The sequence below is a fragment of the Malaya genurostris genome, chromosome 2 (genome assembly GCF_030247185.1).
Source record: "Malaya genurostris strain Urasoe2022 chromosome 2, Malgen_1.1, whole genome shotgun sequence".
Classification (NCBI taxonomy): Eukaryota; Metazoa; Arthropoda; class Insecta; order Diptera; family Culicidae; genus Malaya; species Malaya genurostris.
The window spans coordinates 31,855,059-31,881,987 of record NC_080571.1 but is presented as its reverse complement, the minus strand read 5'-3'; the positions used below and the strand labels follow the sequence as shown (position 1 = coordinate 31,881,987).

The window sequence follows — 26,929 nt, the reverse complement described above, 5'->3', positions numbered from 1 at the left end:
TATACGCAATTGAATTACTAACCAGTCAACATGTTCTAGCTAAATGCGGTGGTGGACTCTCAAAGACAGGAGTTGCAAAACGTTTCGTAAAAAATCGAATTCATGATCGAGAAATAAAAACAATTTATCGATCGAGCGTTTTTTAATGTTCTAGCTGTAATGACGTAGAATACGGATACAAAAATCAAACAAAAGATTGTAAAAGTAGGTAGTAGCTCACAGTCTTATTCAAGATCGCGACCAACATCAGATTTCGTCGTTTTAGAATCAAATGATCTCCGTCGTAAAATTGCGTTCCCGACGGTCTGGATAGAATTCTAGAATGTAAATAGGTCAGTCCGCGCCTTGATTCAAACATAGGCGCCCCCATTCTCGTTTGATAGAATGGCGCACCATTCGTAGATGATCCCCTTCGGATAAAGATGTGAGATAATGGTTCTAGATAGATACAAACAGGATTATTACGCTCGGCTGTATGCTCCAATTTCAGTAATCCAATTTCGGAAAGGTCCCGGTACGATGGTTATTCACGGTAGAACGTGTACGATCGCTATTTTTTCCGCATACGAATTTTCTTCGCTTTTCTTGGCGAGCGAGATAAGACCAACGGATTTAATCATACCGAAGTATTTGATCTGCAATGGAGGGTAAAATAGAGTTAAGGTCCATGGTAAAACGTTTTCAAATGTTTTCTAATCAATCTGCGCCCGATGACAATCCGATCGAATGTAATATTTTCTGCCGCCCGTTCACCTTGCGCTATGAACATCTAGTCAAATAACTGCTATATGTCTGCTTTTCCGGGGTGTTCTGGGCGAAGGTAAATGCTAAGCTGATCCTATTTTTTCGGTTCAAAGAAATCTATATATCTTTTGGTTTACAGATATAACTTGTTTTTGTTTTGTGGTTATTTATATAGTACGTTCCATTAAAAAAAAAACATGCGTATCCATGGTTCTGGTAACTGTTATCTAAAATCAACAGTTTTCGACTTTTGTTGTCAGTTTCAATAGATTTTCAAGCAACCTCGTTTGGTCTTTTTGGTACTTAGAAACAATTATATGTAACAGTATAAAAAAATCGTGTTTCATGTTGCTCCCAAGCAATGCTTTTTCATATAGCGCACAAAATTCCTTCTACTGGAATAAGGCTTACACAAAAATATCGATATCTCCGTTAAAAATGGACGGATTTTAGCAATCTATGGCTTGTTGGATAGGTATTACCGAGCGAAATCTAAGTCTGGAAACATATTCTGTTTTCAAGGTCAAATGTGACAGATACTGTCAAAAAACTGAAAATTTTGACATAAAACTTGGTATAACTCAAAAAGTAAACATCCGATCTCGAAACCATTCAATAGCGTTCTGAGTGACGGGGAGACCTTTCATTTGCGACTAGTTTGATCAAAATTGGTCCAGCCATCTCTGAGATCTCGACCTCTTAGTTGACAACACACATACAGACACACACACATACACACACAGACATTTGCTCAGTTCGTCGAGTTGAATCGATTGGTATATGACATTCGGTCCTCCGGGCCTCGGAAAATTTTTCGAAAGTTTGAGCGAATTCTATACCTATTTTTTATATATATAAAAAAAGGTAAAAATATGAAATATATTTTCATGAGACTGTTATGAAAGAAGAGAAAGGCATTATCACAACTATTTGAAGATAGTGTATACAAAATTAGATTCGTTCTTTTTATACATCAGTCTCACCACCTGTGCACCACAAATTTTACTATACTGAAGACGTGTGCAAAGTTTCATCCAAAATCGGAATATGAACCGGCAGTCTAATGACTTGTTACCCGGTTCTGGTTGCTTTCGCAATCGCAGACGATTCCGTGTTATGTTAATTTAGACTGTGGACCATTACGCGAAATGTTTTACTTTTTAGTTCAAATTTTACAGTCGAGCAGTTATTTTGTCACACTCCAAAATAACCTTGCTCGAAGATATGGTTATTTTTTGACAGTTCGATGGTTATTTTCCGACACTGAAAAAATATCGTCTTTACTAAAAGTTTCTTCTGGGTAGCTTCTTTTTATACTATCAGTCAAAGAAAATACTCTAATAAAAAGTTTCAATACATTGTCAAACGAAGTAAGATTTTCTCGAAGTTCTTACGTTCTCTGTATTGCAATTATTATACCATTGGATATCATTTTATTTTCGGTGCAAAAAAAAAACCCAAATTATTTTCCATACGTAAAACTTTGAAATGGGCCGCAGTTTCGATTAAATTTGACTACTTCATAAAAAGGTCAAAGTAAATATAATTCGCGAGATGGCGTACAGCTTTAAAATAATTCAGAATCTTGTTTTCCATACTCTGAAACTTTTCCGATTTAAATATTTGGCATCTGTGACTGGCAAATAATTAGACAGTCCCAGGACAAAAGGGCCCAACTGCAAATGAGAGCCGCTCTTTGTTAATTTTTCATTTGATTAATACCGAGTCATTACTGCAATTCTTTGAAAATTTTCGATATCAATCGGAAGCTTGTGGTTTTAACTTGTCAGTGTTTCGAAGAGTAAGGCCTCAAATATAAAATAAATCCGGGAAATTGTGAAAGAAAAAGTGATTAGCAGTTAGGCCCGTTTTTTGTGGGACTATCGAATTTTGCTAGTGCAAACTGCGGTAAATTGCTTAATTTGAAAATTCGCAAAACTTTTAAGGTAAAACTACAAGCTTTCGATTTATATTGGAAACTTTCGAGAAATTGCAGTAATGGCTCCGTAATAATCAAAATAGAAAGTTAACAAAGAGTGGCTCTCATTTGCAGTTAGGTCCTTTTGTCGTGGGACTAGCGAAGAGTAAAATACTATTGGCGCTAGTTTTGAGATGATATGACACATATAATACTGTCACTCGTGTTTTGAATGTTGCTTTTCGTTTAAATATTGTTCCAAATCTAAAATGTTGCAGTAATTAAAGCGATACAATAAAGCACAAATAAAGCAATTATTAGAAGAAGCACATCAAGAAGCCGAGGAACATGCGCAGGTTATCTTAGATATTCTTTTAATCGAAAAAATTATGGTCTGCACATGTTCCTACATGAAAAGCACTGTCAGAGCAGAGCAGAAGCAGAAGCAGAAGCAGAGAAAGCGACAGTGAAGAAAGAGTGCGAAAGAATGATAGATAGATTTGCTCCGGTGCATCGGTGGTGCGGTGGTGGCCTCGCAAAATCTTTGCAGACCGGTTGGTGCCGATTCTGAGTGCTGAGTGCTGATTTTTTTTATTTTGCCGAACAGCAATAGAAGACAGAGATAGTTTTGTTTGCGAAGTACATACTATGCGGCACATAGAGGCGCATACAGCAACTAACTGTCACTCGTAACATGCAAGGATCCTCACCGATGGGTCTCCACGAACCCCGTCGGTATGGTTTGGGGATCTGTCCGGTTTCGGCGTGATTGGCCAGGTTGGCCACAATATCCTCCAGCATCTGGGAGCGGGTGCGTTCCTGCATTCGGGCGAACTTCGGTGCCGAGTAGGACGCCCGCTCGCCGTTCACGACCTTCGTCAGTAGCCATTCCCTAGGAACAAGACAACGATAGGAGTTAGCATTTGCCAAATCAATCCAGGAAGCGAGAGGGGGGGAAGCGTATACCTGAACATAGGACCTTTCTCGAAGACGGATTGCTCCCAAAGATACGGTTTGTAGGCACCTACTTCGTCCCTCGTAACCACCGACACTTCATAGCGGGTCGGTTTTCGCTTGATTCGGGCTGAAACGCGAACCTGGAATGAAATAATTGAAAATTATACTTCACAATCATATTTGTCCGGATTTAGATCCCACCGCAAGAAATAATCCTATCACATAAAGAAAAATCGCGCACCTCCTTCGAAACTCCTACCACAGTGGAGACGCATGGTGGTTTTGTTTTCATAACAGTATCGCAGAAGGCAGTGAACAAATGTTGGCGAGTCAGCGGTACAGATTTCCTAAGCCTACTTTATGTCACCCTTAACTCATGGGATTGTTTTTTCTACTCCAACTACGCTGCCAGTGCCATTATATTTCGTTTTTTTATGCAGTGACCCTCGAGAATATTTGGCTCCTGTGGAGAGATTCGAGTGTTCGCACTAGAAAGGGCTGAAATATTTGGAACGGGACTCTGGGGAGCAATATAGCATTTGGTGTGCATGCCACGGACGCACCCTACTACAGGGCAAACACTGTCAGATATCGGTTCTCTGTAAATACGTTACCAGTGAGTTCATTCGTGATGACAGTTTAGGGATAAACCAAACTAGTTAGGAATGCTTAATGCACGCTGGATGATCGACACTATTGATTTTCACTTTTTTCCGGATGGAAAAGTTGAACGGTCCAGTATTTATAGTCAATTGAACAAGACGGGGCATCAGTCGCCTCCTGTTGGAATGGCGGAGTTTTTTCCTCTCATCCTACTCAACTCCGCAGATAATGGGGGAAGAAAAATGATACAAAAAAATAAGTCCGAAAAAAAGACCCGTTCGAAGGCAAGACGAGACAATGCGTAATAAGAGTTGAAACACGTCAAACACCCCATCACTGATACAGCCCCAACCTTTGGCACAGGACAGCTTCAGCGAAGAGCGAATCTCTGTCCCAAACTGGTCTTTAGTATTACGACCCCCATTGATGTGCACTGGAGGAAAAGGAAAAGGCTATCAACTTACCAGAATGAACGTGTGTAAAAAATGACTCTTGATGCACGCTGGACTGAAGGCGGTGTTGTCCGCCTCGAGGAACACCACGCAGACAATGTCGTTGCCGATGTGGCGCTTCCGCTGGAGCTTCTGGGGGTCGTGCCGTTCGTACGGTAGTTGCGTGGAAACGTGAAACATAATCTCTATCGAACGCCAGTTTGTATAAACGGAGTAAAGTCCTGCGTTGGAGAATGGGGAGATAAAAGCCGAAGGGTTAGCGGAAAGAAATGAAAATCACATCAAAGCAGGCGTTCATTGCTTGTTTTATGGACGCGGGAGGTGGGGTTAGGGCTTTCCGGGTACGAACCTGTTAAATCGTGAACAGTGTCAAGGCCGCCTTTGTATTTATCAAAACCACGTAATCTAACTTTATCACCTAGTAGCTGTAAAAATTCCTCAAATAACGGTGAATTTTCATTATTGTCTAAAATTTGTTCTTCGGTATATTGACCCTCCTTCACGTAGATCACGCCCACCTTCAGTTCAGATTTTATGAAAACCTGTCAACGGGAAGCAAGTAAAAATCAATTTTCCGTTTCGGAGGCGATTCGAATTGCGCTGGTGTTCGCTTACCTGGTCCAGTTTGAGTAGTTCTTCCGGAGTGTCGGGTAATTGTCCTAGCGTTAAAGGTGGATTTAAGTTTACTTCCTTACCTAACGATCTAACTACTTCTTCTCTATTATATCTGGCAGGTGTCGAGAAAGGAAAAATGGTGTTACTTTTGTCGGTTACTAGCATTTTACAACAGTTTTTTTTTGTATTATAAAAATTTGGGTAAGACAATGTTTCGCAACAGGAAATTCTAAAAAATGAGTAAAATCATTACGTTTCTTTTCTCTCTCTTGATTGAGCTTTCAGATTGATGTATAATTCATAAATTGGAATTTCCAAGATAGCTAATTTACTCTATTAATTAAAAAGCAATTTCGATGAAGAGCCAAAAACTGTTTTTTAGTCATTTAGAGTTTGGCACTTTAAACGTATTGGTGACCAGAAAGCCTTCGAAACAAGTTTTTTTGTTTCGATTATAGAGGTAAACAACCCTAAAGACATTCGCCTCTTCGGACCAGAAAAACTTTCTGACCATATGTGCGGATTTGGGAATCGAACCCAGGTGGGCTTCACGAAAGGCATCAACTAATCCATCACGCTACACCCGTCCACTAGTCAATTAAAGTTATTTCGTTCGGCATGTCAAAAAGAGCATTGCACTTCGGTGCAAACACAAGTGCGTTGCAAATAGCAAAAATTTTACGTCTGATTAGCGAAATATGTAGATCCTCGAGATGGCATTACCAGTCAAGCATAATTTGCTAATGCATTTCTGAACCGAAAGCGAAATGAAAGGAAAATGTTTTTCTAATATAGATAAAATTTACTGTTTAAATGTAAATTTTGCGGAATGGTTTCCAGTGAAATAATCCTTTCAGAGAAATAACCATTAGGCAGAAAACTGCAAGGGACAGCAATATGAGGTTGTTTAAACTGTTGACGATAGACTACACAACTACTCCATGTAATTATTAGTATCTATGCGAAATATACATTCGAAAATAAAGCTTTTAGAAACTTGGCTGCCCTGAAAAAAAAACCGTTTAGTTAGATGGTGATGGTCCTCGAATACAACGAACTAGGTTATTGCTGATGAAAATGATTGCCTCTCGTGCCAGGCGAACTGTGTTTGAAATAAATCCAGAAATGGTCCTCTTGTTGACTGTACTTCAAACTTTTCTACGGCGCTAATGCGCCGAACAAGGTGCTCATTGGTTCAATACCAATTCAGGTTCAGCAGAGGATCTCTATTCAACTAGTAGCTTCTTCTATGCAATGGTAAGTTAAAGGGTCAAAAGTTTCTTATCCCCTAATTTATGCTAGGTGCACATAACCATTTTTACTTAAATTTACGTTTCGTCTTAGACTCATCAGTGCGTAGCAGTGTTTTGCAAATAGCATTAACATTACGTCTGCCTAGCGGTTTATGTTGAATCGTCAGGTCGGAGGTAGCAGTTCAAAATAAACGGCTACGCACTGATGAGTCTAAGACGAAACGTAAATTTTAATCTATGCAATGCAAATTGCAAAGTAAACTTATCGTAGTAGGTGTAAAAATATCGAGAATCAGTTCAAAGTTGGTCGAGTTATAGATATTCAAAACCTAATCATTGCTTGTTCGATTGCAAATTTTGAGTAGTCCTACGTCAATAGCTTCCGGTGAAATAACCCATTTAGCGTAATAGCTTTCGGCGAAATGATCCGCTCTGGGTAATTTTTTTTGTTATTTAGTTAATCTTGATGCTCCTAATACTTTTGTTAATACGATACGCTGAAAGTTACTTTCAGTACAACGGTTTTTCTCTTTAAAATTTTAGTAGTTTGATATATCTTGTTAGTTTTATGGATTTCAAAAAGTGTTTAACTTTAAAGAAATAATTTAATTTGCTGCCAACAAACAAATTGGTTATTTGTTGAAAATTTTGTTAGTTTCAATAATACAAGTTATAAAACTTGTCATTAGATTTCACCATATAAAAAATAGCATGGAAAAAGATTAGATAGTATTGTCATTCTGCCGATTTTGCCATTTTCGTCGTCTTCGTAATTTTTCGTCATTTATGTCGTAGTTTTTATTATTGTTGTATTTTTTGTGTCATTTAAACGTCATTATATAGTCATTTTATTGTAACGTTAGAGTCATTTTATAGTTACTTTAGAGTCATGTGAAAGTCATTTTAGAGTTATTCAAGAGTCATTTTTGAGCCATTTTAAAAACATTTTGAAGTCGTTTTTATGTAATTTTTTTAATAATTTTTAAATCATTTCACAGTGATTTTAAAGTCATTTTAGAGTCATTTTGGAATCTTTCTATAGTCACTTGAGGGTCATTTTAGAGTCATTCTAGTGTCGTTTGAGAATCATTTTTAAGTCATTTTAAAGTTATTCTAGAGTTATTTTTGAGTCATCTTAAAGACATTTCAAAGTAATTTTGAAGTCATTTTAGAGTAATTTTAGAATCATTTCAAAGTATTTTAGAGTCATTTCATAGTCACTTTGGAGTCATTTTAGAATCATTTTACAGTCATTTTAGAAATTTTTGAGTAATTTTGAAGTCATTTTAAAGTTATTCGAGAGTTTTTTCTGGAATAATTTTAGAATCATTTTGAGTCATTGTAAAGTTATTCTTAGGCCATTTTAGAGTAATTTTAAATTATTTAATAGTCATTCCATAGTTATTTTGGAGACATTGAACCACTTTTAAGTCATTTATGATCATTTTGGAGTTTTTTGAGAGTCAATTGAGAATCATTTTACAGTCATTTTAGAATTATTTTAAAGTCAGTTAGAGTAATTTTGCAGTATTTTTGAGTCAGTAAAGTCATTTTTGAATTATTTTAGACTCTTTAAGCGTCATTTTCGAGTCATTTTACAGTTAGTTTCGAGTCTGTTTAGAGTCATTTGAGAGTCATTTGGTAGTCATTTTAGAATCATTTTACAGTCATTTCATAAATGATTGGATACATTTAAGTCATTTTAGAGTCATTTTAGAGTTATTCTAGATTCATTTTTGAGTCTATTTAAAGACATATTAAAGTCATTTCAAAGTCATTTTAGAGTAATTTTAGAAGTCATTTTACAGTCACTTTAGAGTTATTTTAAAGTCATTTTAGAAAAAATTTAAAGTAATTTTAGAGTAATTTTTAAGTTTTTTTTATCGTTTTTGGTTCATCTTAGAGTCATTCTAAAGTCATTTTAAAAAGTCATTCGAGAGACATTTTAGAGTTATTTCAGAGTTATTTTAGAGTCATTTTTAGTCATTTTCAGTCATTTTGAGTCATTTTGGGGTCATTTATGCGTCATTTTGAAATCAATTTAGAGTCATTTTAATGTCATTTTAGAGTCATTTGAATGTTATTTTAGAATCATTTAAGTCGTTTTAGATTTTAAATTTTAGAGATATTTCAAAATCGTTTCAGTCATTTAGAGTAATTTTAGAATCATTTTACAGTCATTTTAGAATAATTTCAGTAATTTTAGTGTTATTTTAGATTAATAATGGAATCATTTTAGATTCAATTTAGAGCCATTTTAGAGTAATTTTAATCTCATTCAAGAGTCAGTATCAAGTCATTTTTGGGTCATTTTAGAATCATTGTTCAATCATTTTAGAGATATTTCAGTCATTTTGGAGTAATTGTAGGGTCATTTTTGAATTATTTCAGAGTCTTTTAACGTCATTTTACAGTTAGTTTAGAGTCCGTTTAGAGTCGTTTGAGAGTCATTTCGTAGTCATTTTAGAATTATTTTACAGTCATTTCATAAATAATTGGAGACATTTAAATCATTTGAAAGTCATTTTAGAGTCATTTTAGATTTATTCTAGATTCATTTTTGAGTCTATTTAAAGACATTTTGAAATCATTTTCCCGTCATTTTAGAGTAATTTTAGAAGTCATTTTACAGTCATTTTAGAGTCATTTTTGAGTTTTTTTTTATCATCTTAGAGTCATTCTAAAGTAATTTTAGAATAATTTTTAAGTCATTTGAGAGACATTTTAGAGTTATTTCAGAGTTATTTCATATGTTAGTTATTTTAGAGTCATTTTGAGGTTATTTATGCGTCATTTTGAAATTAATTTAAAGTCATTTTAATGTCATTTTAATGTCGTTTTAGAGTTATTTTAATGTTATTTTAGAAACATTTGAGTCGTTTCAAAATTATTTTTGTCATTTTAATGTAATTTTAGAGTCATTATCGAGTTATTTCAAAATCGTTTCAGTCATTTTAGAGTAATTTTAGAATCAATTTACAGTCATTTTAGAGTTATTTCAGTAATTTTAGTGTTATTTTAGATTAGTAATAGAATAATTTTAGATTCAATTTAGAGTCATTTTACAGTAATTTTAATCTCATTCAAGAGTCAGTATCAAGTTATTTTAGAATCATTGTTCTATAATTTTAGAGATATTTTAGTCATTTTGAAGTAATTTTCGGGTCATTTTTGAGCCATTTTAAAGTCATTTAAAATGAATCAAAGTCAAATAAATCAAAAATTACTTTAAAATGACTCTGAAATGACTCAAAAATGGCTCAGAACGGACTCTAGAATGACTCTAAAATTAATCTAAAGTGACAAAAATAACTCTAAAATTATTATAGAATGACTAAACAATGACATTAAAATGACTCTAAAATTATTCTTCAATTATTCTAAAACGACTTTAAATTGACTCTGGAATGATTTTAATATTATTCCAAAAAAATCCTAATTCCTAAAATGTCTGACATAACTCCAAAAAGACTGTAAAATGATTCTGAAATAACTTTTCAGAATCATTTTACAGTCCTTTTGGAGTTATTTTAGCCATTTTTGAGTTGTTTTAGTGTTACTTTAGAATAATTTTAGAATTATTTGGAATAATTTTTGAGTCGGTTTAGAGTCAATTTAGAGTCGTTTTAGAGTCATTTTAGAATCATTTTGCAGTCATTTTAGACTTATCCCTGACATTTTAGAATCGTTCTACAGTTATTTTAGAGTTATTTTATTTTTTTTTTTGTTATTTTAGATGTTTTAGAATAATATTAGAATCAGTTTAAAGTCATTTTAAAGTAGTTAAAGAGTAATTTTAGAGTAATGTTAGAGTAATTTAAGAGACATTTAAGAATCATTTTAGAGTTGTTATAGTCATTTTCGAATCATTTTAAAAATCATTTTAGAATAGTTTTAGAATCATTTTACTGTCATTTTATAGCTATTTCTGCCATTTTACAGTTATTTTAAAGTTGTTTTAATAATTTTAGAGTTGTTCTTGTAATATTATTCTGGAGTCAGTTTAGAGTCGTTTCAGAGTAACTGAAGATTAATTTTAGAGTCATTCTAAACTTATTTTATGGTTATTTTGAAGTCTTTCTAGAATTATTTAACAGCTATTTTAGAGTTGTTTTCGTAATTTAAGATTAATTTCAGCCATTTCAGAATAATTTCAGAGTCATTTTAGAGTTATTTAAGAGTATTTTTTTTATTCATTTCAAAGTAATTTTCAGTTATTTTATAGTTACTTTAGAATCATTTTAGATTAATTTTAGAGTCGATTTAGAGTCACTTTGGAGTCATTTTAGATTTATTGTAGTCATTTTAAAGTCTTTTAACAGTAAGTTTAGATTCATTTATATTTACGTCAGTTTCAAGTCATTTTAGAGTAATTTCAAAATCATATTACAGCTATTTTAGAGCTTTTTTTGCCATATCAAAGTCATCTTAGAGTCATTTTGAAATTATTTTATAGTTATTTTAGAATCATTTGAGCGTCGATTCAGAGTCACTTTAGAGTCATTGTAGTCATTTGAGTCATTTAATAGTAATCTTAGAGTCATTTAGAGTTATTTTCGAGTCATTTTAAAAGTTACTTTAGAGTCATATTAGAATTTTTGAAGCCATTGGAGTTATTGTAGAACCATGTTTTGTTAATTGTTCCAATTTTGTGATTTTTGTCATTATTGTCATTATTGTCATTATTGTCATTATTGTCATTATTGTCATTATTGTCATTATTGTCATTATTGTCATTATTGTCATTATTGTCATTATTGTCATTAATGTCATTATTGTCATTATTGTCATTATTGTCATTATTGTCATTATTGTCATTATAGTCATTATTGTCATTATTGTCATTATTGTCATTATTGTCATTATTGTCATTATTGTCATTATTGTCATTATTATCATAATTGTCATTATTGTCATTATTGTCATTATTGTCATTATTGTCATTATTATCATTATTGTCATTATTGTCATTATTGTCATTATTGTCATTATTGTCATTATTGTCATTATTGTCATTATTGTCATTATTGTCATTATTAGCGGCCCTTACACGAGCATTAAAAATGTCATTTTAAATGATGACTAAGTAAAGATGTATTTCAAATTTGTTAGAAATCTCGTCATTACTGCACCATTACACGTTCATTAAAATGATATTATTTTTCAGTAATGACATTTTTAATGACTCGTGTAAGGGCCGCTATTGTCATTAGCGTCATTATTGTTATTATTGTCATTATTGTCATTGTTTATAATTATAGCAAGTTTGGTATTTTTTATCTACTTAATTTTGGCAATTTTAGTAATTTTGGTAGTTTTGGTAATATTGATAATTTTAGTAATTGTACAAGCTGTTCTTTGTGACTAAACCGAAATCCATTTCGATCAACCTGAGTTTGATCAAAGAGAAAACATTGTACTAGTAGTTGATAATGTGAATTGTAAGCATCAAGGCCTACTGCGATCCTGGGCATGCCAGACAACCTACCTATCAGCAAAAACACAGGAGGCTGGTATCAGTCCATGTACGGTGTACGATATAGCTCTAACTAATATCCTAAATTGATCGCGTCCGTTGATCGTTTCCTGCTTGATCGAGAGGATAACCGGACCGAGGTCCTCGTCGTTGGTGAAGTAGTTCCAGTGCTCGGTCCCGTAGAAGTACTTTTCGTACGTTTCCTGCTCGACGGAGGTAAGTTCGAAACCTTGCTGTTGTTCCCACTGTTCCTCGATGGCTGTCTTTTTTCTGCGGAAACGCTGACTGGTGAGTGCGAGTGAAACCACCCGTTTGCGTGTATGTGTGCGTATGTGTGAATGAACCGACATTGTGATTGTGGCAGTTGTGAGCGAGAAAGAAGGAAAGAAAGAAAAGATCGATTCTACTCTACTTCTACACGCTACAGAATGAAATATGTAAGCTGCTGAAGGAAAGAGAGTGAACGGAACGATAAAACAGCCAGCCAGGAAAGGGAAGTCACGTTACCTTGGCACGTTGTCGGAATCTTCGTCATCTTCGTAAAGGTCGCTGCAATTGCGCTCCAGTGGCGGATCGATTCCTCCCCGGGCCGCATCCTCGTGCTCCGATTCGCTGTCGTCCCATATTGTGTGCTGATTCGGGAAGTTAATTTTCTGGCGGGAACATTCGATCCAATAGCCGGGAGTCGGAATCAGAGTGTGGGGATAGTCCTCGCAGAACTCATCTGAAAAAATAAGATTACGATGATAACATTAACAACAGATTTGACCCGATTTCGGCCGGAATTTAAATCTAATAACAACACAATTGAATCAAAACAACCACTTTTGCAATCAACCATCCTATCAGGGCCGAAATTATTCGCTCAAATAACTTCCTTCCGAAGACGGCGAAGAAGTGGCTCAAAATTACTATTCATGCGTATTTCGAATTCCATACCCAAACATCAACCGGACACCGCACCTTTGAAGCCGAATTAGGTTAATGGACTGTGCTTATTATGCTTTTGGTTTGGGCTTTCAGTTTGTCAACCTTTTTTTCCGAGGGGTTTGCCATCAATCGAGGCCAAAAAAACCAGAAAAGGTTTATTTACTAGGATTAACAATTAATGAGTTAATTAGATAAAATAACGGCGCAGTTCCGACACTCATCCAACTCTTCCGTTCGAAGGAAGTGGAACGGCAAAAAACAAAATGTTTAAGAGGTCATTAAATCTCGCAACCGTAAAAAGATGAACAATTCAACCCCTAATGGGTTGATGAGTTAAGGTTAACGTACGGCGTGGTTGTCGGAATGGATTTCTACATATCTGTAATTGATATATTGTAGGTAGTATTGTCAACCTCGAACAAAATACTGCGTACAATTAAAAACAAATTTTTAACCAAATGAGAAAATAATGAAAAATGTGCTAATTTCTCACACGATGTTTCTCTCCAACATGCTTTAAATTCCTAAATTCATAATTGGTGGTCACAATATTTTCCGAGGGAATTTTAACGAAGTGTTGATGATGTGAAAAACACACTTTTATTCAATAATGCGTCGTTTTGAATTAAACCTCATTTTGTGTTAAAATCAGTCAAACTGAGCTTTAGGTTGCCTTCAGAATAAATTGGCGCAATCTCCGTTCAACTTAGAATCTTCATTCCGCAAATCCTAACATTCCGCATTCTAATGAAATAGCGTGAATCGTACACATACACTGTGAACACTAATATTCGGACGACAGTTGAAAACAATATTTTCGGAAATCTGCTGTTCTATATTGGCAGATCAAACTAAATAAAATTCACTTTATTATCGAAAATTCTCATTCTTACTTCTACTACTTACAATTGTTTGTTTTCTCTGCTCGAATCTTTCTCTTCTCTTTCCGTTGTATTCGTTTTGGTATTGTTGAACTACAATTTGGTAAATGGTTTTTTGTAACAATTGTGCATTTTAATTTTAATCTATTTTCATTGTTTTCAGCTTACTTGTCTCCTAACCACACTATCTTTGTGTTCTTATCCAGGAAACTATCCAAATTTTAACCCGTCTGGCGTTTATCTGTATCTGTTAACAATTATTGGTTTATTTTACTGTGTGATTATTTGTTCAGAGTATTTACAGATCTATTCTAATCTTAACTCAATCCAGACCTTTCTACCTCCAAATATATAACTCAATTTTCCACGCTATCAATATTCACTTTCTACCAACTTTCACGTACAGATTTGTTCACAGTTTTATGTTCTATATATTGACGTTTGTATCTATTTTCCCTCCCTCTTTCACTATCACATCATTTGACAGCTACTTCATCTCATCATCTCACCGATGACGACGCAACATTAGGTTGGCCAGTGATGCCAGAATATTCCATCGCAAGCTGGCAGATCTCCGAAAATATTGTTTTCAACTGTCGTCCGAACAACTAAGTACACTAAGAATTGGCTGTCAAACCTGTTGAAATGGAATGGTGAAATTCAACAAAAAGATTGTCATACGTAGATTGACGTGTACATTGTGTTGGTAGCATTCTGATACCTTTGTTCAATCGTTGTTTTGTAATGCCATATTAAAACCAAGAATAACCAACAATACAGTTTGCAAATAACCGGAACAGTAATTAAAAACTTTCTTCTGCGCATGGAAATGCACTGAACCAAAATGGTTTATCTTCTAGAGTAGATTTACACCGTTCAAGTGTAACGTCTTCTGCAGTCTCTTATGAAAATTTTATTTTTCGTGTCAAAAGGGAACTTAAGTCTCTTTCTAGGGGAAGATGGGATAATACGAACCCTCTAAGAAAAGATTTATATATCTTCACTATAGAAAGTAAAACTTCAAAGTTCATGCAGGAATATATTCAGTTACCAGTATTTCTCATCTTTACGAGCCAATACTCACGGTATGCATTGAAAAATACATGTAATATCGCATTTTCAAGATTGTCCTTTGAATTGTGTGTGGGGCAAAATGCCCGATCGTAAAAAACATTAAAAATATACATTTTATACACCATACACCCATTCTTCCTAAGGTCGAATTTTGACAAAGCGCCCGATACACGCTTAGAAAAAGTTACTCAGAGTTTGAGTACTTGTTACTCATTTTCAAATGATACATGGAAGCGTCAAAAATTGAGTAGTTATCATCAATGATATTGAGTAACTCCTACTCTAAATTTTAGTTTAACAACTCGTTTTTTTGTTACTGTTCGCAAGATCAGTCTAAAAGTTGTAATAACCATTTGAAGCAACAGGTTGTATATTTTGTTAGTGAGATCGCGTATTTCGAGGGTAAGTCGCTCAACACAAACGGTGTTGTGTCTGCAAAAAACGGAATGATAAACTCCGTGTTGTGCTTTAGAATCGAAATAATATGCTCAAATGTCATTTATGAGGAATAAGTGTATGATTGGTGCCTGAGCATAACTGACATGCATGTTAATTTGCGATTGACACACTACTCCAAGCGACCACCACTTAATATAGTATTGAGTTCAATTACTTAATATTTTAATACAATACACTCAGAAAAGGAGCATTTTTTTGCAAATTTGGTATATGTGAAATAAAATTTCACTCAAAATTTGAGTGATAGTTACTCTATTTTTGGTACATGTTCAAACAAAGTATTACTCAGTAAATGAGTAGATTTGACCCAAATATCGTTTCCAGTGGAAGAACTCAAATTTGAGTATCTTCGAAGTTACTCTAAATTAGAGTTGTTCCACTTTTTCTGTAGATGAGTGAAATCTTACTCATTTTTGAGTAACTATTTTTAAGCGTGTAGTAAAGTAAGTCGTACTCACGTCAAAAGTCAATTTGTGCATTGAATGTTGTAAGTCTCAATCCCAAGTAACAATTCGAATGCCTAATGGTTTTGATTATAATTTATAGGAGTTTTGTAATTGATTGTTCAGTCACTACTTGTTTTATAACAACTATAATAAGTGTCGCTTTTGACTAGTAATATCATAGTTTTTAAAGCTTCTATAAAACCTTTTACCGAGACTAACAACTGGACTTAAAATAAATCAATTTGTACTAGAATAAAACCATGCAAACGCTCTTAATATTGCTTTAAAAAATTTTCTTTTAAACATTATTGTCAATTAAATTCTTTCATAAATCTAATTTTGTGTGTGTGCGTGTTCATTGAATGACAGTTTCACTCAGAGTAAATTTGAGGGTTCTGAAGTACATTTATGACACTCTTGTTGTGGGCTATTTGATTTATTGCTTCTTAGATTAAGTGTAATTTGCATTAAAGAAAATTTCATGGTCGCCATTATGATGTTCTTTGGCGTAGCCATTATTGACATCAAATAATCTTCGAAATGCAATAAGTGTCGCTTTTGACTAGTAATATCATAGTTTTTAAAGCTTCTATAAAACCTTTTACCGAGACTAACAACTGGACTAAAAATAAATCAATTTGTACTAGAATAAAACCATGCAAACGCTCTTAATATTGCTTTAAAAAATTTTCTTTTAAACATTATTGTCAATTAAATTCTTTCATAAATCTAATTTTGTGTGTGTGCGTGTTCATTGAATGACAGTTTCACTCAGAGTAAATTTGAGGGTTCTGAAGTACATTTATGACACTCTTGTTGTGGGCTATTTGATTTATTGCTTCTTAGATTAAGTGTAATTTGCATTAAAGAAAATTTCATGGTCGCCATTATGATGTTCTTTGGCGTAGCCATTATTGACATCAAATAATCTTCGAAATGCAAAAACGAGGAAGTATGATGGGCTGTTATGATTCATTTTCAGAACGCATGCACAAGTTTTATCGCCACGAAATAGTTTTATACAAAAAAGACGATGAATCACAGAAAATAATTTTCATAAATCATGGAGACTGTGACAAAAACCGTATTTATTTCAAGGCGATTAGTTATAATTCTTATTTTTATCCATACATTCACGATAAAAATAAAAGCGCATGAAGTTTTTACGTTCAATAAAAGCCTCAAACTTGTAAATAAAATCCAATAAATTCTTACTGTTTGCATTCAAAGCAGACATGACACACATATAATCAAGAAAAGTATTACCGAAACGACAGTTTATTCATAGCGGAATTCATTCCATCCAAATAAATTTAATGTTGATCTTAAAGTTGGTTTCAAAATTTTTTTGAATTTGAAGTTTTAACGCAGCTTTATGCTGATTCTTCAGTTTGCTTTTTAAACCTTATAAAGAATGGTTCACTTGGCAGGAACATGCTCTTATAAAGGATTTCAGTAGGCTTTCGTGGAGTTTAAAGTTTTAATGCAAGATTTATTATGTAGCATTGCAGATAGCTACAAGTATTTATTGATATTAAAAATGTTACTTGGGAATCATATAGATATTTTAGGAATGGATTTGATAAACAATGTTTGGTTGCATTCCAACATCTAAGATGGCGAAAAAAAATCTTGACAACCTTAGAGCAAATTCAGCAGCTAGAAGTTCTATATGGAAGATCTATAATAGAGCAGAAACTGGAACAAACGTATCTCCAGCAAGCCGTTCTAGTTTTGTTTATTCGACCAGTTTTTCTGTCAAATTTAAAACTGGCCTACGATGCCATTCTTTTTTTTGTATATTTGAAACACGAGTGGAACACTTCTGGGGCTGCCAGTTTTTCTTGTTATAACATTCAGATTTAAATTGTGTAACTGACATAAATTATGCATCTAAAACTAGAACACTACTGAATATGCCCTTACAATATGGATATTTTTGGAACGGGATTGAAGAGCAGATGCCGGAATAAAAGGGAAGAAATATAAATAAACCGGAACAGCCTTCTTGGATTTCAAAAGTACCTCGAACATTTTTAAGAATCTACACACTAAGGGAGAATTAAATTCACGCTTGAAGTAAATTAAAAAAAGTCTAGGCATTATATTCCGTTTATGGAATTTGGAGCATGTAAAAATAATTTTGGTATCTGTATCCATGTAAAAATCAACTAAATTATCTGTAAAGTCATATCTTTAAGACTAAATCTTCGCGCATTGAATAAACTAGAATTGAATTACGACGCATAAATTTGAGTGAATTACAATGCATCTATAAAAACGTGAACATACATGATTTTTTCTGAGTGTGTACTCTTCAAACCCGTTTTAAAATTACCCATATTGTTCCATGGAACAGCAATGATCCAGAAATCGTTTTCATTTTATGCAAAAACCTGTTTTTATTAAGTAGATTCGTAACAAAAGATTACGTTATTTGGGATTTGGTTCGTAGAAAGAGTTACATAAAAAGAGGCAACGTAAAAACAAGTGTACGCAAACGGAGGTTTGGCTGTAGTTTCCAGATCAGTTACGTAATTAACAAAAGTGTGTTTTTACGCTTATGTCACTTAATCAGCATCATCTCCAAAGCCGAAAGTATGCAAAAATACATTAAAACTTAATCATTGACTTATATGATATGTTGAAGCCAAAAACTGTCGGATTCGGTTTAGGCGGGAGCGGAAGTGTATGTCATAAGCCATTTCCACTTATTGAAAACCTGTTTTAGTCCACCATTCAATAGGATAATAAAATATTTGTTTGAATCGAAGTTTGAACGGTCCGGTCACGGTTAGTTCGTTTGGTTATAAGCTAATAAGATCTACATACTAGAAGATTTTACTATAGCTAGTTTTAAGGAATTTGTTCCGTTTTCAATACCGCCTAACAATAAATTCAATGAAAAGGTTATTTCAATTCTAGTAGTTCGACTTACTCTATTTCGATTAAAAACATTTTTTTCGAGAATAAACCAACCAAGTGAAATTCTGCACTTCTGTTACTTTTGAATATGGAATTCACGCTAAACAGGGTATTGTTTTTTAATCAGTTGCATAAAGCTTGCTTCATTTAGAATTGGAACAAACTTTTGCTCATATTGTGACGCTCCTGGTGGACGGATTTGGAAGTTTTTGGCGCCCACGTGTCGGGAATTTTGTCAGCTTCACGTATGATTTTTGACATTTCGCAAATCGACTGTACTTTGTAAACAATCAACATGGAAGCCGAAAGAAGGGAAAAAATTGTGCACAGTTATTTGGAAAATCCATTGTGGTCTGCATCTAGGCTAGCTAAACATCTGAAATTGCCCAGAAATACCGTAAGGCGCATTATCAAACAGTATAAGGAAACATTGGCGACGATTCGGAAGCCTCAAGCCAATCGTCAGAGTGGAACTGTCGACCGGAAACTGCGTGGTAAGATTTTGAAGACGATTAAGAGGAATCCTAATCTGTCGGACCGTGATTTGGCCAGAAAATTCGGTGCTGCCCATAGTACCGTGAGGAGAACTCGACCCCGGTAGGGAATCAAGTCGTATTGAGCAAGCAAACAGCCAAATCGGACCATAAAACAGAATAGTGTGGTCATAATGCGTGCTCGGAAACTATATGACCAGGTGCTGACCAAGTTCGACGGGTGTCTTCTGATGGACGATGAAACCTATGTCAAGGCTGACTTCGGGCAAATCCCAGGTCAAAAATTTTACTTGGCAACTGCTCGGGGAGATGTTCCAGCCAAATTTAAATTTGTTTTTGCCGACAAATTTGAAAGAAAATCTATGATTTGGCAGGGCATTTGCAGCTGTGGAAAAAAAACGAAAGTTTTCGTTACAAATAAGACAATGACATCGGAACTATACCAAAAAGAGTGTCTTCAAAAACGACTTTTGCCGTTCATTCGATCCCACGACCATCCCGTAATGTTTTGGCCAGATTTGGCAAGCTGTCATTACAGCAAAGTCATTCAAGAATGGTATCCAGAGAAAGGGGTCCAGTTTGTTCCGAAAAACCTTAACCAACCCAACTGCCCCAGTTCTGCCCTATTGAGAAATACTGGGCAATCATGAAAAGGAGACTCAAGGCAAAGGGAAAGGTTGTCAAAGACATCAATCAGATGACGACCCGATAAGATAGCTAAAACGATGGACGAACGCCTAATGAGCCAGGAAAAAATCGAGAATTCCTTCGAAATCGTGACGAATAATTTTATCCGTATTTTTTCTAAAAGTATGAAGAAAACGCTACATTTGTATGAAAAAAGATCTTGAATTCAATAATAAATAACTGAAATACAGGCAATTGTCTTTGTTCCAATTCTATCTGAAGCAAGCTTTAAAACCTACTTTGTGATTGGACTTTTAATCAATTTTGGTCACGATACTATCATTTACAATTTTCATTGACATCACTACTGATGCTGATGGACCTTTTTTGTGTTTTCATAATCCAGCTTCAGTGTTGGTTTTTGTTTTCTTCTACGCGTGTACGAAATCTAACACCACGCATAGCGTACTTCGCCCATAGAGGCGGTTTTGTGTTTCCTGCCTCCGTACCACCGCTCTGAAACCGAAGATTTCACTATGAGTCTTTTGAAGTTGGCCCCGTAGTAGCTTTCAAACCATCCCAATATTGTAGGAATCGGTTCGCCTGTCTCAGAGTAAATCGAGCAAATTGCGATAGGGGAGACTGGAGCTGGTTGGCCGGGTAGCTTTTTTGAAAGCGCTATTATGCGCAGTAGCGACATCTATAGTGTTTTGGGTGGAGTATTTGGTCACCCTTGAACCGACTTAATTTCAGGTATTTTTATGTTGTTGTTTGTACAGGAGCACAGGGGACAAAAATTGGAAACAAACGTAAGTGTACGCTGGTGAACGAAAAGGTAGAAGCGAGAGCTGAGAAAAGTGCACCTAATTTAAATTAATTAACGCTAAAAAGAAATGAGGGGAGTTTTTTTTAAGTACATACATAATACAGAATGGTGTTTGCTTACTATTTTTGCCTTTCTGATATATAGAAAGGCTATACAATTACTGTGAAAATCGTCTTTTGAACCGAGGCCCGGAGGGTCGAATTTCATTTACCATTCGTCTCAGCTCGACAAACTAAGCAAATATATGTATGTGTATGTGTGTGTGAGATAAATATTGTCACTCACATTTCTCGGCGATGGCTGAACCGATTTTCAGAAACTTAGATTCAAATGAAAAGTCTTATGGTTCCATACAAAGTTCCTGAACATCATTTGTATCCGACTTCCAGTTCCGAATTTACTGGGTGAGATGTGCCAAGAATGTGAAAATAATTTCACTCACTTTTCTCAGAGATGGCTGAACCGGTTTTCACCATCTTGGATTTAACTGAAAGGTCTTCAAATTCCATAAGGATATTCGATTTTTTTTTCGGATTAAACCCCTGGTTCCGGAGGTAGGGTGCTTAGTGTAAAAATGTCAATTTCAAGAATATTGTTTTCATAAGCTACCTTTTTTGAATTTCTATAGTTTGAAGACCATGAGAGTCTGTAACCAAATAAACCATTGAGAGTCCCACTCATGATTTGCTGAATTTTATCCAATTCCGACTACCGGTACATTTTTTACCAAAATTCAAATCGTCACAGAAAATCACTTTTTCACATACTTCACATTTTCACTAAAATTCGAATCTCGTATATTAATGTAGTAGTATTATACAACTGGAATCTTCAAAACTCTTTTTTATACTCTTTTATATTGTAGTATTTCGATGAATTTTTGCTGTAATATACAGGAAAAACAAAATTGTGAGAAAGGCATTATTACACCACTAGGTGGGTTAAGGCAGATTTTTTCACTGATAAACGTTTTCCATTTATGTGTTTGATGTGTTCCACATATTTTATTACACTCGGCCAACCATCTTGGGGTTAGTTGTACGATTTCTTTATCCGTATTTGCTTCCTAATAACTATTTCCCTGATTTTAATGCAGCAATGAAAAAAAATCACATGTCAAATGTCGAAAGGTGTCCCTTCATGACAGAGCAAATCATTTATCAAAAAGTCTAAAAACAAAGAATACAGAAACTGTGAAAGAAAAACTTGGTCAACCAACCCCGGTCTCCCCTACTTTTCTTTAGCTCCGACAATCTTTGAACAATCGATGTGAACTCATTTTTGGCTTACTGTTGGCGTTTTTCATTGAAAAACACTGGTGGCGTGGATTGCTCTGGTTTTGCACTTTCGAGCAGAAATCGCAATGAAACACCGTCAAAATGTTGCATTTCTGCTCGAAAGTGCAAAACCAGAGCAATCCACGCCACTAGTGTTTTAAATGAAAAACGGCATGTGTTTTCGAAACCGAAAATTTTTATAGTCGGAATGGCTATGTATGACCATCATCTAAATAGACCTACAAATAGAAATAGTTTAGGGCCTTGTTAGGAAAGTTTTCCGTTCTTTAATGCCGTCACTATAAATTACAATTTGTAATTTTCAATACACATCTCACACACAAACGAGCACATGTACATTTTACGAACTTTGGCCTTCAAAATCCAGGTTCAAAAGTCGGATTTCACTGTGATTTGAAAGCTTTTTAATGATAGAAACCAATCCACCCGGCTCATGAAAAAATCTTTAGTTGAGTGAAATCGCCATTAGTTCTGGAGTGGTCATTCGGTCAGAAACTAGAATGCCTGCCACTAAAACGGTAGGATATACAGAATATTTGCCATCCTTGACTTCCCGAGACACCTGTTCCGAAGCTCAATTTGCTCATGGCGAGGGATGGCAGTTTACCAACATAAACTTTCTATTGTACACAATTATTAGAAAGCCTACACTTTCGCCATCCTTTCGTTCCACAACACAATAAAGCGAAGCGTACAATCAAACCTTAACTTCTCCGTACGTCAGTGTCTGGAACTGAAAAGGGCAAATATTTGGCTTATGCCGAAATCGTTTACAGGAGATTCACCGGGCGCCGTCAGCGTCGTCGTCGTCGTCATCATCATCATCCCGAAAGACGGCTATGGGCTCCTGCCTGTCGAGCGGAGGAAAATGTTTGCCAAAGCAGCGCGGAAGGATAGAAATGTTTATTTGGTAATTATACTTCAAGTCTGTCTACCTGGAAAAGTACGGCCTAACGGTTAACATGACGGCTCTCATTGCCTCATCGGGAGCCATCGGGGAGAAAGGCTTTGTGCCACTGGCCTGGATCGCTGCTCACTGGTTGATTGAAATTTACATCCTCAAAATGTAATTAGACCAGTTCGGGCTAGCTCGGAAGAGAAACGGTCGGTCTTCAGTAGAGTTAATCTGAAAATGCGCGTAGGCTACTGCTCTACTTGGATTGCCCTTCCACCCTAGTTTAAGTGGAATCCATCAGGCAACATTACCTCGATGGGATAAAATCTTTTAGCTAATTGAATAATGAGTTTAGTAGAGTGGATGCTGCAGCCTCGTGAGACATGGTTCTTACTTGGGATAATATTATTTCTATGGTAGAAAAAAAAAGATTTTACTTTCTCAATTTACAATTATGGAAACTACATTTAACATCAAAAGTTATAGTTCTTAAAAAAATTGCATATAAATCCAAATCCTCTTGCTCCCACTACAAAGCATCATCACCGACAGACGACAAATGGTGCCACCTGTCCTGGGCCGGCTTACACGAAATGAGAATGCAATTTAAGCGCTTTAGTAGCTAGAGGAATAACTTTCCACTTTGCTGCCATTTTACCGTGATCCAATTCTACGGACTGCCGTTGGGGCCGCCGCCAACCAGTCAGCTAGTGGCGGCTTTGTTGTAGAATACTGGTAGCTAAAATGGTGCCATACAGCTGTGAAAGCTGTTAGTAATTAACAAAATGGAAAAGTAGTTCTGCCTGACTGCCAAAGGCAGGAGCGAGCAGTTCAGGATAACACCGCTGTCTGTCTGACCCCTCCCCCCTTCCTCAACCGAGCGACCCTTCGAACACACTCACGATGGGGTGTGAATGGGATTGTCTCCCTCACTCCTCGTCGTGCACTGTCACCCCCTGTCACCTCGATTGACATTCGACCGACCTAGAAGAAAAAGTTTATCTTGTTCTATTGTATCTTGCTTTGGGGGTGATGACGGCGGCGGTGATGGCAAACGATGTTCCGTAGTTCGCGGCTCATCAAATATATGTACAGCGATAAACAATAGCCGACGGGTTGTCCATCATCCGGATAGAAAAGATATATGTCAGAACGGTAATAACGGGACTGAATGAACAGTGACAGCTGGTTGGCAACTTGATTTGGAGAGTGGATGGATAATTTTTCGGGTCATAATTTATGGAACGAACAAGTTTGTCACTTACAAAGGTAACTGTAAACGAGTTTTGTATCCTATGACTGTATGATGCAAGTTTTGCTTTCATGTCGAGTGATTGAATTTCTATTGATAGCATTTTCAAGAAGTGTAAGTAATACCGTTTTCATTTATTGATCAGAGCAGCCCGAGAGCTGACCCAGAGTCACACAAACAACTTTTGAGATGTTTGTTTTAGCAACCTGGGGTCGCTCTAGATCGGGCTCCAATCGCGTAGTTTCGTCTGAAAATTTTCTCGGGTCGCACCACGACATCCATGCGAGTTTGTTTATTTTTTCTTTTTTCTATGAGCTGTTGTTTAGGGCGCGTACCACGTGTTCGTTTTACTCGGAGTCAGAGTCGCCCGCGTGTAGGTTCAAAAACGAAAACGGTATAAGTAGCGTAAGTGACCAATACATTTGTTTGCATGTAAAATGCACACAGCACGCCTACTGCGACATAGTTAAAAATAAACTTGTCACTGTGATCAACAGCAAAACAGAAATACAGCGTTAAGGGCTGAGGCCAAGAGGGTGCGTAAAGCCACGTGGCTTTGTCACCGTTTCTCAGAATATCAGATTTGAAGCCTGAGAATAGTCGCTTAAATCACCCTAAAACACAGTGGCCCAATGCTCTTTAGATAATTGAAGTATTCGGAGGAAGGACCCTTTCGGCGAAATGACCCTGAACCAATCATCTGTCATCCTTTGGAATGTTTTTGATTTTACATGACGATGAGAAAATTTCCGCAGAACTTGTGTAGCTGAGTAACATGAGCATGTTTGTGATTTGCTGCACAATTGCTGCACAAAGCCTTAGAAAAGACACCAGTGTGAGAGCGAATTTCTCTCGATGATCTGTATGGGAATCAAAGGTTAACACGCTGCTGCGGGGATTCTCTCTGAAGCAACAAACGGTCGCTTATTCTCGTTTCGCGATCCGATTCTATACGCGCAGTTGATAATTGCTGATAATTCATTTTAATATTCATTGATTGATAAATTGATAATTCATTTTACTATTGCCGCTTATTCTAATTATGTGCATATAACCTTTGTATAAATTGTGTCTATGAAAATGTATGTGAATGCTCCACACAAGGGTTTTGAAATGTTGCAACCTAGAATAAGAATCATCGCACAGTGGTTCGAATAAAAAAAAAACGTGTTTAATCCACCTATCAGTGAGATGATACCTTTTTCATCAACCCGCATGTGTTTTTTTTGCATGAATATTCTTCGGTGTTTTAGTTCTGATGACATTATTCTAATGTCCGTCGTTTTAAGTTGCAATTTAAGATTTTAATCACTCATTACTCTGTAATGTCGAAACTGCAAATCGGATCGAATTTAAATCTAGAAGTGTGATAATCGATTAAACATGCCATAATATGTAAGTTCCACTTTAGAGTTTACGGTAATTTAAGGTACTTCCAGAGCCGGTATTCAGGAACCAGCATAACCCAAACCGATTCGTATGGCCATATGACGAATAAATTGCAATATTTTTGAGTCCAACTTTAAAGCTTTTCGAGATTGGCATCTTCTATATCGCTTTGAATTTTAAAAATTCATCATCATGTAATTCGAGATCCGGAAGTCATAATTGGATAAAATTTATTAATTTTGTATATAAGCTTATTTTAATTTGAATTTTTGTTTCTGAAATTTGATTAGGCTTTTTTTAAGAAAACGATTGAGCTTTGAGAAACGATTTTATACTGGAACCGGAATTCTAAAATCGGTATGGCCGAAGTCAGATAAATTCACCTGAGTAGCTGTATAGTTTACATTTGTTTCAAATTATTTGAAAATCAGTGAAATCTTTGAGAAATCATAGCACGAATTAAATCTGACTGAAGAGCAAGATGTTTTATAGAATCTTGAAACTTTTCATTTGAATCTTAGATGATTCTTAGATTTCATTTGAATCTTAGATCGATTCAGCCATCTACGATAAAAATGAGTTACACAATTTTGATTTCATTTCACGTTTTCGTAAAATTATTTGTCACACACGCATTTGCTGATCTCGACGAACTGATTCGAATGGTATATGGATGTTATGTTCTTCCAGCGTTTATTGCTGTAAGTAGTTTAAAACAACATAATTAAAAAAATTCTGCCATCATATGGTTTATATAGGGTAAGGGCTCCCTATTTCATCTCATTTGTAAGGACGTCGCCTTCAAACCCCGATTTAGCCACTAAAATTACTGTAACTATTTCATATTACTGCTTCATTCGCCTTGCTCCACGTTGAGAATTGATTCACATTTCTTGAAAATTCAACTAATATTTATAAAACAGTTAAAAACGCTAATGATGTTTTCACTACTCTGCTCCTAATTTCATCTCAAAGGATTTTTATCCATCCTATCGTTGATCTTTTATTCATCCTATAAATTAGCAATGGCGACAGCAATCAAAACAAAATATTCCACTATTACACTCTCACCCGCATACGCATGGCTGCCAGATGGCTGACTAAACGCTACCAGATATACAGTTCAAACGATACAACCGTACCCGCCAGGATTTTTCCACATTATTATTATTGGTAAAAAATTTCCGCGTCTAATTAATGGGGCAATGACTTACGGAGATCTAAAGAACTGTCTTTTAACATCATTTTATTAGTTAAAACAGATAGAACAGATATAGACTTTCTATGCAAAGTAATACATATTTTCTATTAAAACATCTGGCATCTCTGTGCAGAGCCGATGAAACACACACACACACTTCACAGCGTTATGTTGGCGTATAGCGGAATAAAACCAGTGTTACTAGATTTGTCAG

The 26,929-nt window shown here is 35.4% G+C and overlaps 1 protein-coding gene across 7 annotated transcripts in view; it reads right to left on the bottom strand.

The window, feature by feature from the left end:
- Positions 1-26,929, bottom strand: part of LOC131432644 (uncharacterized) — a 638,754-nt gene that overhangs the window by 30,307 nt on the left and 581,518 nt on the right. For 6 of the 7 annotated variants that reach the window (XM_058599051.1, XM_058599053.1, XM_058599054.1 and 3 more), the window contains 7 exons: positions 12,526-12,742; positions 12,031-12,303; positions 5,290-5,401; positions 5,024-5,216; positions 4,687-4,895; positions 3,629-3,759; positions 3,373-3,554 (listed from right to left, as the gene is read on the bottom strand). In XM_058599051.1, coding sequence (XP_058455034.1) covers positions 3,373-3,554; positions 3,629-3,759; positions 4,687-4,895; positions 5,024-5,216; positions 5,290-5,401; positions 12,031-12,303; positions 12,526-12,742 — 1,317 coding nt within the window. The remainder of the gene's footprint in view (positions 1-3,372; positions 3,555-3,628; positions 3,760-4,686; positions 4,896-5,023; positions 5,217-5,289; positions 5,402-12,030; positions 12,304-12,525; positions 12,743-26,929) is intronic. The other variant, XM_058599052.1, reaches the window with a different exon arrangement.